General features: G+C 39.2%; 1 protein-coding gene across 2 annotated transcripts in view; it reads left to right on the forward strand.

Annotated features, from left to right (window-relative positions):
• GABRG2 (gamma-aminobutyric acid type A receptor subunit gamma2) overlaps nucleotides 1–12,209 on the forward strand; it is a 99,001-nt gene that overhangs the window by 76,449 nt on the left and 10,343 nt on the right. For both annotated transcript variants that reach the window (XM_007071445.3, XM_037907730.2), the window contains exon 7: nucleotides 11,647–11,799. In XM_007071445.3, coding sequence (XP_007071507.1) covers nucleotides 11,647–11,799 — 153 coding nt within the window. The remainder of the gene's footprint in view (nucleotides 1–11,646; nucleotides 11,800–12,209) is intronic.

A 12,209-nucleotide genomic window follows, 5' to 3' on the forward strand; every position in this document is an offset into this window, starting at 1 on the left:
CTTTGCTCACTCCTTCAGTCTTGTTGTCTCTGATATTACCCAGAAAACCACTAAATCATTGAGAGGGAAGTAGAAGTATTATCATTCCTTTCTCCCTGACCCTTCCACCATGTCTTTCTGTTACAAAGACATGCAATGCCCAGGAGATGAGGATCCACAAAAATCACTGTGGCCAATTTCTTTTTAGTGACTGCACCTTTATCATGCTTATCTGACACCTTTGTTCCGCATGCTCAAGTGAGACTCTATAGACAAAAATGCAGACATGGGTTAATAAAAATACCTGGTTTTGGCTGGAACAGGGAAAAGATTGTTGCATATGATATTCGAGCTTGCATCTGTACCTTAGTTGTTAGACATAACTGTGCTGAGGAAAGTTCTGACAGACGAAACTACTGGCCTCTAAGCTGTTTAGACTGTGATTTGTTATCTTTCTTTCCCTCATGGGAGCTTACTTCTATGTCTAATGAAGACTAATCTACACACTTAAAAGATGTCCTAGTGGGCGCTTCACAATTCTTCAGCACATACCACTAATGGATGTAATTCACTAATGAGTATTTCCCTAGAATGCTGACACAAAAGCAAATGCAGAAAGTACAGACAGCCTCCACCCTTGCCCTTAGTCCTGGCAGCCAGGAAAACAATCTCCTCCTCACGAGAGCTGGGCAAAATTTTGCAGTTGAAACTTTTTTCAGTGAAAAATACCATCTAATTTAGGGCCCCAATCTACCAGGCACTGTACAAGCACATAATAGAGATACTCATTCCTCCAAAGAGCTTATATTCTGAAGTAACAATGGGGCCAGTGAAGGAACAGAGTAATGAAGTGACTTGCTCAACGTCACAGAGCTGGTCAGTGGCAGCGATGGTATTAGCACTCAGCACTCTTGAACTCTGGTCCAGAGCCCTATTCATTAGTGCACGCTGCCTCCTTGCGGTATTTGTCCTGCATTTCTCCCTCTCCCCCCGCAAGAAACCAATCCACTTTTCACTCCCTCTAGCTTTGTTTCGTTCTTGTACTTGTGCTAAAATTCATCTCCTTTTATCGCTGATCTGTCCTGGCTCTCTGAAGTGCCTGACAGTTAGGAGCTGATCATGCTCAGCTTTGGAGAAAGTTGGTTTTGATCTGAAATACTTTTGCTCCTTGATGTTTTGCCCTCCAGGATCTCATACCCGGGTGAGTTTTAGTCTTTTCTTGGTAGCTTAGATTGGTTTCCTGGGGGTTTAAAACAAAAATTCCAGTGAAACACTGATGCAATCTTTTAAAATATTTAAAGGAAGCCAAAAATAAATGAAATTGAGGTTTTTTTTTAAAAAATGCAGGCACTCAAGCAATAAAGCATCTTATGTTCCTCCTTGCATCCCAGAATCTTTCTGGCTATTTGTTTATAAGATCATCATTCAAGTGATTTCTGTGTGCATTCTGTGGTAGCATGATGCTGGTGTTCTAGCGGTACTTCCTGCTAAGGGTTCAGACAGAATGAATATGTAAAATCTGTAGCTTCCCTATAGAACTTGACTTCCCTGCATTTCATGTACTCCACCCTGTTGAGGGAAAAACAGGGAAAAAAAATCCAGTTTTATTACGGCAGTGGGGGTTATATAATGCTGTTTCTTGGCTCTGAAAATAACGAGAAATATAAAAATGAAAAATTAATACCCAGTACCCTTGAATTTCTCTCCTCTCCCAGAATGAAAGGCTTTCAGGGGAATTTCAGACTGACCTTTGCCATATCACAGACAATCCACAAAGATTTTAAAGAGAATCCGCGAGGCAATATTATATGAACTATACCACTCACCAATGGTCACATCTGTGCTCATGGCATGCACAATATTCTGTTCATTCAACAGTAATGCTGGTTTTTGGGAGCTTTGCTGACACTAGATGCAAGTGGTTTGTTAGTTGGAGCAGAAGCTAATTTGATTTCTCCTATTGTGGAGATCAGCATTATATTTATTTTACAGCACTGTCTCCTGAGGTTTTGGGCAAGAATGAGGAAGGACGTGCATGGGGAAATTTATGTTTAAGAAGCCCATTTGCCATTCTCAGATGCAAGAACTAGACACAGCTGGACCCCTTCCTCTGTGGAAGTACCAAGTCTTCTCCTGCTCTGTTTGTTCCACTCCTACCTCCATGCCTTCTTCGAAGCATCCTGCTATACTTAGAATAACCTCCATACCCTTAGTGCAGTGGACTCCCTCCCTCTTGTCATTCAAATATTTCCTGAAAATACATTCTTGTCTAGGAAATCCATAAATGCAAAACTTCCCCCATAATACCATCTCTTAATAATTTGGCTTCATCCACCACCCTCCCAACCAATTTTTTAAAAAATCCACGATTTTAGGTTATTTCTTTCCTTGTCACTATCTATCCAAAGAAACAGTTATGTTTTTATCATGATAAATTAATAACATCTTTACAAATTCCATCCCATGCAGTTCCATAATCCTAGCATATTATCTAATCTAAACCACCAAGGACAGTAAATAAATTCATAAACATTGAAACATCCATACAGGACCACCACAATAATCCATCCAGCCACGTCACCTCCCTGTAACAGCAGCAAGGTTGGAACTCCACCTCAGAGCTTCTAACTATGCAAGATTATATCATCAGAGAATATTTCTTCCTTACGCACATTCACAATTGCGTTATCTCTTGGAGCGTTCACACTTATAGTGATAACTCTTTTGGTCCAAATGTCAAAAATAAATCAAGGCCAGATTTTAAAGTGTTTAGCACCCACCCTCAGGCCAGGTTTACAGAGCACAGCTTTCATTTAGGCATCTAAATAGGGGCCAGTTTTTCAAAAGTGCTGAGGACCCAATGTGACATGTATGTCCAGATTTGCAAAAGAACTCCACACTTTACATGCTGAGCTGTTTTGAAAATCTGTCCATATTATTTTTATTCTAGCTGCTGTAACTGCAGATGTTAGTCATATACAAGTGCATTTGTTTTAAATTTGCTAAGCTATTTGCTTCATTATTTAATTTATCACTCTGGGTCCCAGAAGTTATTGAGAAAAGAAATACTTTAACCAATCTGAACAGCTCAGAGGTGAAACACAGAGCTCTCATCCTACTTTGAAGCTTAGTGGGAAGGGGGAAGGCAGAGCAAGCAGAAGGTTCTTTAATTTGCAGATTATTTACACAGAATCGTTCTTTTAGAGTGGTTACAATCTATTACATCAATGCCACTGCCACACATGCACATTAATCCTGCACATGAAAAATCCTCCTGTTTTTGCTGGAAAGTGCTTGCTAATGCCAGCTCAGTTGCTTTGCTGCTTTTCAAAATAAAAGAGTTAGTTTGTTTTTAATTACGTCCCAAACAGGGAGGAAAAAGTACTCACAGAATTGCATTTGAAAATAGTTTGGACTATACAAAGCCACCCACCGTCAAGATTTCTTCAAACTTTTAGTGTTCAAATATGGACTATTTAAAACATGCACACAACCCACAATGAGAACCCCCACACACGCCAACATTTTCAGGCCACAGTGAATTCTTGTGGTTGCGTTTTTTTCCCATAGATTCAAAGTGGAGAAGGGAGAGTTCCACTAATGAAACTGATGGACATTTTAGCTACAGTCTGGCATCATTACAGTGGTCCCTCCTATAATTAGAAACTAAATGGCATTGGAACACCATCTGTGAAATGAAATGAGATGTCAAAATCCAAGATGAAATGAGTGGCCAAGGACTGAACAAACTCCATGAATTGTCAGACTGGTAGCCAGCAGTACAGTTATCTCATTTCTTTGGATAGCATATGATTCTTCTCATTTTGCAGTAGTTTCATCTGCTGGGGTTGTCATTACACACACAATCACAAACCAGTTTTTTCCCCATGATCAGAATGTGTTTGTTGTCAGACATACACACACACACACACACACAGAGAATTTGTTTTAAAACAACCCCCCCCCCCCCCCGCCGCCTATCTCTCTCTTCATGTTGTAGAAGGTAATTAGGATTCATTCATCTTTTGGAATGTAAATTGAAAACCAGGCTTGTGGATAGCTGAATCCCAGAGATAATCTTCTATAAATGGACTATACTGCAAACCTTAATGTTGTTTTACTTCATTACATAATCAAACTGTAATCATGGCTTTGAAATGGACAGGGATGGAACTCACTCAGTACAGATGCCATGCAGCATCAACGATAATCACGGGTTGCCTTGTCCCTTACATAACAGACAGACACACCAAATACTGAACATTCGGTTGTAGGATTTCAGAGGTTCTGAGGGATTTTATTTTGTTTTAAGCAACTATCTTCAGTGCTGCAGCAGATTTCCACCCCCCAAGATATTAATGTTCTCCAAAAACAGAAATCTGTTTGGTCTTTTATTGAAACTTGGCAGTAGTACAACTGTAAGGAAAGGGAATGTTATTTTTTTTTTCAGCAGATGAATGTTTTAATTCTTTTTTAAGCTGTTTAGTTCTTATGTGGTTGAAAAATGAATGAATGAACATATACAGTGAAGCCTGGAACTAGTAAGTAAAATAGTCATTTTTGACTGAGGGGCAGAATTAAAATTATTGTGAGGGACAGAAACAAAAGTAAGGGTAGGATGGGGCTATAAGGTTGACGGTAGGGCCTGCCACTTGGTGGTGGGGTGCAGATGGAACAGCTGGTGGGTTCTTTTTCCTGGGCTCTTTAAATCCTGGCAGTGGCCCTGGTTAAATGTCACCTTCACTGTAGCTTCATTGTCCCATCCATCCATCCATCCATCCTGTGCATTTATCATCAAATGCTTTGGCAGAAATGAAAAAAGTTATGGTGAAAAATGCAAACAAAACCATGCTGCATTAGACAAGATACTATCAATATCTCTTCATGTGGTAAATTTGACACTTCACCTCTTTAAAGGTATTAAACTAAGAACTTTATAAAACTTATAAAAATCAGAAATGGGTCATTTTGAACAGCTTCTAAACTTTAACTTATTCAGTGGAATCGTTTACATTTTTCACAGATATTAAATCTTCATCCCTTTCGTAAATTGTGTGAGTTTGGAAAATAACTATTTTATTTTTCTTGCAAAACCACCATATCTCTTTAACTGTATTTTTCAGGAGTACCTTAACTATGGAGTTCCCACCAGCTTCCCCATAAATATAGCAAACTCCTGCAAAAAAACCATATATAGGTCTTGGGAAATAAGTAGGAGAGTCTCTGGTTTTCAATTTTTTTTAAAAAAATGTAATAATTAATGATGAAGTGAAGAAACATCAGGGCAGATACATCAGATCTTACCAGATTTATGTCATTAGTAATAATGGGTTAGACTGGCACTTTGCAATCTAGCCCGTAACAAGGGGCAGCACATTGTTGCATTGACCCTGGAACAGCTTGGGAGAGAGTGGATATTATGACTTAAGGAGGCACAGCTTCCCTCCCAGTCTTCTTAGTGCTCTAGAGAAGGTACAAACTGCACTGAACCTGCATCTAGCACAGCAGACAGTCCCCCATGCACCAGTGTAGTTATGCTTCAAGGTCTGTTGGGATGGTGGAATCAAGGCTGCACCCCCACCCCATCTGCTCCTGTGAGAAGGGAAATTGTAGCAGCTGTGATGATCCTTCTACTCCCCAATGAGTTGGAACTGGCAGTCTGGCATACTGACTCCATAGAGTAAGGGGGGAATTTGCATTCCCTCAACAATCTTTCCCAATAATTGTCAGTTATAATATTGAATATTTATATCACAATGGCACCAAACTTTTACAGTCAATACAATGGCACTAATATAAGATTGTCAAGAACCTATGGGAGATTTGCACCCAACTCGCATTGGAATTCAATGGGATTTGGGCAGCTAACTTTGAAAACCCCAGTCTGATAACATAAGGCACTGCACCAACACTGAGAAAAATTTAGGATCCATGTCCCAAAGAGTTTACACTCTAATTTCTCCACCTACTGAAGTCTACTCACATCTTTTACTTACCTTGTAAGCTCCTGGGGGCAGGAGCTCTCTTTTTGTTTGGTGTTTGTACAGCACCTAGCACAATGGGCTCCACGACTGGGGCTCCACAGCCTTTTAAATTGTGTCCCAAGCTCACCCTTAAGTGAACTTTGTAGTCACTTATCACTTGTTTCTTTACCTTGGCTAAAAGTTTTATTCAGAGTGACGTCCAGGGTTGCTTTGATTAAGGTAGTATAACTATCACTTCTAATTGAAAGGCTATATTCATGAAAGCCAACCCTTCAGATAGTGATGGATTTTTCATATAATATATCCTAAAAATAACAAAATATGCCTTTTCCATTAAACTGTAGTATTTTGCCTAATCAGTTAATTCTTTAAACCCTGTATGAAATGGAAACTTTGTATGCTGGAGGTAGACTTTTTTGGTAGTGGTAACAATAAAAGAGACAGATCAAGAATGTATCTATTAAGATCATAAGAATGGCCATACTGGGTCAGACCAATTGTCCATCTAGCCCAGAATCCTGTCTTCTGACAGTGGCCAATGCCAGATGCTTCAGAGGGAATGAACAGAACAGGGCAATTTTGAGTGATCAGTTCCCTGCTTCTGGCAACTGGAAGTTTAGGGACAACTGGAGTATGGGATTATGTCCCTGCTCATCTTGGCTAATAACTATTGATGGACCTATTGCCCATTAACTTAGTTATTTATGGGGAAAATGAAGGTAAGGTCTGCCACCACAGGACAACAATATTCCCATTTACAATTTGCATGGAGTTTATATTCAATTACTGATATTATGATAGGTTTCAGAGTAGCAGCCATGTTAGTCTGTATTCGCAAAAAGAAAAGGAGTACTTGTGGCACCTTAGAGACTAACCAATTTATTTGAGCATCATTACTTTAGTGACATTTCTATCACATAGGATTTGGGTTGTCTTAGAGCTGTAGTACATTCTTTTGGAGGAGCACCCGTGTCAATATACTTACAGAATGTGTCATACCATTGCTGTGTTTATGCAAATCATTTTAAGGAGTAGTCACTGATAACTTTAAGATTCTGTTTTCCATTGACAGATTTATGGTCTTTGCCTGTTTCCTTTCTGAGGTGACAGTGCCCTCCTGTGGTCAAAAACATGTATTCTTGCAGAAATATTTCCCAGTGATTAACTTTTAGCATTTATAGCCCATACTAATTGAAAAAGACGGGATTCTCCACACATTCTAAATCATTCATTCTTTTGTTCCTATTAATTTGAAATAAAATGTTATTCCTAACTATGTCTCCATGTTTCCATAACAAACATACATTTAAAAAGTTTAAATCATGTTTATTTTTTCCTTTGGTTTCAGTTTCAAGTAAAAGGAGTGTGGGGAGAGAAATATTAGAAATCTGGATAGCTGGAATATCTGCAAGTTGCGCAATTATTTTTCATGTCATACAGCTGTGCTCAGACAGAATCTTCCAGGTGTATTTTAGAAATCTAAAAATAAAGCCAAACATACGCTGGATGGAAAAAGAGACAATTGTGAAAGAGGAGTTTGCAGGTAGCATTTGAAGAATTTCTTCTGAAATGGGGATACAATGTATAGCTAACAGTGATGAAGGCTAATTAATAGCCCTTCTAGTGTCACAATAATATGGTACTCTGAAAGAAGCTGCATAAAAAGAATATTTTATTGTTACCTTTGACTACACTTTCAGCACAGGTATGTAATTAGCCTGCACTTTGGATCTAGGGTTGAACAAAAGGCAAGCATAATTTTATTGCCCAAAATATGAGAGCTACTTATTAAAATAATTGAAGTGAATTAGCATTTGGTATGTTTATAAGATATGTTGTCGAGTGTTCATACATGGGTGCAAATATGGTTGTGTTAGCAATATCCCAAATGACTGCATCCTGGCTTTTAACAACTACCAATAAATATCACTCAAGAAGCTGCTTATAAATATAAGTGAAGTGAACATTCTTGAAGTGAACAGTTATTTTCTTTTTCATGCTATGGGACCAATTATCCCAGAGTTTTCACTGAGAAATATTTTAGTTGCAATGTATATGTTTGCAAAGTTTGGGCTCTCTTTATCAGTATGTACAATTTCACTCCTTGTTCAAGATAAAATAGGCAAATATATATTTAATTTATGGAATTATATATGGAGTAGAATACTGGGCTGGGAGTCAGGTGGTACTTTGGATGAAGTGTTGACGTTATTTTTTATCGCGAAGATACCTTGCATTGTCCTCCTCTCACACTTTTACACATGTGGAAATAAAGAATAACTCCAGAGCAGTCAATAGAGTGATATATTAGTGTGAAAATGGTGTGAGAGGAGAAACAAGCCTATCGTCTCAAACTGAGGGCTTTAGCAGTGTGGGGTCACAGTGGCTGCTATTAAAAAGTGATCCTTGATACTACTGATATCTTTACAGTGTAAAGAACACTTTGTTGTCTATATGTCACAAAGCTTGGTCCTATAAATATACAGCAGAGGGTCTCCCTAACTAGCTACTCATATAAACCATCACCACCCACTGTAGTGTGTGATCATTAATAGATTGCATCCTCATAGCACCACTGTGAGATAGAGAAGTATTATCCTCATTTTACAAATAGACAACAGAGGCAAGATAGATTAGAATAAATGGGTTGCACTTAATGGGGCGGAATCCTGGCCCTATTGAAGCCAATGGCAAATTTTGATTTCAACAGGGCCAGCATTTTCTACAAGAAATCTGTAACTGAGCTGGAAATTGAACCCAGCTTTCCTGAATGCCAAGCTAGTGCCCTGGGTGGTAGAAAGTCCTTCATCATCAACTCCCCACAAACACCTCAAAGCAGCTGCACGGATATAAACACTCTTTACCATTGGAGATGTAGTCTGGCAGCACTTCCTCAGGTAGAATTCTCATTGACTTTAGCTCGCATTTTACCTTTATGAGCGCAGCTGCTTCGGCCCTTAAGGATTTTTTCCCCCAACCTCACCCAGAACTTGGCAGTGAGACCTGGGAACTATGCAGATGTTGCCACAAGCTGATGCATTCAGGGACCCTAATCAAGATCCTTAGTGCAGGAAAGAGAAAAAGCTGTTTGTGAAGGGAGAACAAAATCTAAAAGGGATTCAAGGGAACATGTTGACTGAAATGTGTCATTTACCAACATTTCCAGTTCAGGAATCCAGCAGCAGAAAAAGCACCAAAAACTCTTGATAAATTAAATACAAAACATTAGCCCCTGGAGAGTCCCCAGTGTGTATAGCAAGTGCCAGATGAAGGTGAACTCACATTTCCCTAGAAATAAATTGTTCATGTTGACATCAGAGTGATGTTTGAATGGTGCTCAGTGGGTTAAGACCTTTACTAGTTTATTAACTTCTTGAGTTTCCTTATATACTTTTTGTGGGAATGGGAGAGGAGGATGGAGGGATGACATAATTTTATTTATTTTTATTAAAGAAATAAGAAAATGTGTCCATTAAATACACTATTATAAAATAATAATAAAGTAATAATTGATATTTGCCTTAAGGGGCAAACAAAGCCCCATCCTTCTAGCTCCCAGATAGTAGTACCACAATAGAAGACTGGATGTGGATGGCTGTATAGGGTGGTTCTCACCACACAGGGTAGGACCTGGGCAAGCTGGGGAAATATAGGTAACCGTATATTCTCCTGTCATTCCTCCCTCCCCCACCCAGTAAGTTGGGGTAAGGGGTGGGAGTCGGGGGCATGTTGCATAAAGTCCTATTGAATATGCTTTGCACAGGGACTTCACAGCAGTTCTGCTACCTGGGTAGGTGAAGTTAATGTGCCCATCTTGTCAGGATGGATTTTGAGGTCTAGATTTTGTCCTAGAAGGTCTACAAAAAAAAGGGTGTTTGCATGAGTTAGCCATGCCATTTCCTATGCTTAAGAGTAAAAAGTGCTTGGAGCTGAGAGTTCTGCAGCTTCTGGAGCTCTGGGCCAAAAGAGATCAGTCCTAAACTAGGATAAAATGTGGGGTTAATAATTAGTGACATACCAGTCCATCCATTCCAACATACTGGCTCAAGACCAGCAATTTCAAAGAAAGAAACAAGAAACCATGCAGTGGACTGCTGTAATTTTATATAATATAAATACAATTTTCAGCATTCATAGGATCTATGATCTATGTATGTCCTTGGATATGTATCTTTGGACTCTAAGATTCTGATGCGTTATCTAGGCACATGGAAAACTGGTTTTCCGTTAGTTCTATCATGAACCCGTGTTGTGTATCTGTTCCTTGTCAGACTTTTTGGTCTTTGTTTTACCTCTCATTCCTCTTCTGATTTTAGCCTCATTTTAAAAAAATAATAACTTTAAACATGAAAAGAGCTTCCTCTTAAAGGATGTTTCCTTTGAAATACAGCAGCTAATGCATAGTGTAATCTCTACCATAGCATGGCAGGGAGATAGCCAATTTTAGAAATGCCAGGGCTGTTAGAAGCATATGTTAAAGTGAATAAATACAGAAATTCAAATTGACAAAAATAACCACCTTTCACAAAGTGGCCAATTAGACTCACAGGAGATAAGAATAATTAATATTACAATTGTATGGGTTTTGATTGTATAGCTCTCTTTAACCATGTATGTTTTAAATATTTAACTTTAGCCTGTCCATGAAATGATATGAGAATTAGGGTAAAGTAATAAAACAGATCCTTAGCATTTAGCCATGACTCGTCAGTATATACCAGATATATATTATATTAGTTTGTGAGTATTCTAGTGGTAGTAAGGAGGTTTCTGTTGCTTTAATTGATAAAGACTATAATAACAGTTATAGTCAATTTGGTTAATATGGGCAGTGAGGAATGACTAGGATGGTGACATTTCTATTGCAAAAAACACTGCTCCTGGAAAGGCTACCTCTAAACTCTTTCATGTTTAGAGTTTATTAGGGATTATTCTAGTGAAGATTAAGAACAGGTTTTTAATTTTAATATGCCTGTAAATTTAGTATTCAAAATGAACAACAAATTATGCTGACTTGAGCAAGAGTAAGTTTTGGTTGACCTTCCCTCCTACAGCTCTGCAAATGTACCTCAATATAGATTAACAATCCTCCCTGCTATTCTAGTCCTGGGCTTCTCTTTACATAGATTCCACAAATTGGAATGGAGCCTTTGTTGGGCCCAGGGCCATCTTCTCCCGCCAAATTTTTTTGCACCAGTATAGGTGTGAAAAGCACTCTAAAGCACAATTGAGAGCACAAACACTTGGCTCATTGGAATACAGTGATTGGAGACATGCTGGATCACTAGTGAGACAGGTGCTAGGATACATGAAGCACTATGCTAGGGATTTGCAGATTGGTCTATAAATCCAGCTGAAAGGAGAGTAGGTTGAGGGGAATAAAACGGTAGGGGAGGGAGCACCTTGTACTGTGTAGACAGTTGTTCCTCTTGAAGGTTGGAGTTCATCATACATGTGGGATCATGGGGGATGTTTCCTTCCATACCCCAGAAGCGAACAGGGTTCAGTTAATAAAGAACAGCAGGAAACCAAACTCACAGCTCTACAGAATGTGTGTGTGTACCTGTTTCTAGAACACCTATCCAAACATGCTGAACACAACTCACTATGTATATACCTAGGTAACAGATGGTAAATCTAAAGGGTTTTTAAATGCTATTCTATGTATATCTTTGTTTTACAGGGGACTACGTAGTCATGTCAGTTTACTTTGACCTGAGCAGAAGAATGGGTTATTTCACTATTCAGACCTATATCCCCTGCACACTCATTGTAGTGCTCTCCTGGGTCTCCTTCTGGATTAACAAGGATGCAGTTCCAGCCAGAACATCTCTGGGTGAGTTGCTGTGTCTTCCAGCATGTATGATATGATTTATGTATCTAGCAGAGCTCCAGTATAGAGGAGCATCTGGTTGCAAGTCTAGTACAGTTCTCTGTGCATCACATGTGAAAGAATTGCATTTGTCACTTAGGGCTTGTCTATACTACCCGCTGGATTTGCGGGCAGCGATCGATCCAGCGGGGGTCGATTTATCGTGTCTAGTCTAGACACGATAAATTGATCGCCGAGTGCTCTCCTGTCAACTCTGGTACTCCACTGGAGCGAGAGGCACAGGCGGAGTCGATAGGAGAGCATCAGCAGTCGACTCACCACAGTGAAGACACCGCAGTGAGTAGATCGAAGTACGTCGACTTCAGCTATGTTATTCATGTAGCTGAAGTTGCGTAACTTAGATCAATTTCCCC

This window comes from Chelonia mydas, chromosome 8 (genome assembly GCF_015237465.2).
Source record: "Chelonia mydas isolate rCheMyd1 chromosome 8, rCheMyd1.pri.v2, whole genome shotgun sequence".
Classification (NCBI taxonomy): domain Eukaryota; kingdom Metazoa; phylum Chordata; order Testudines; family Cheloniidae; genus Chelonia; species Chelonia mydas.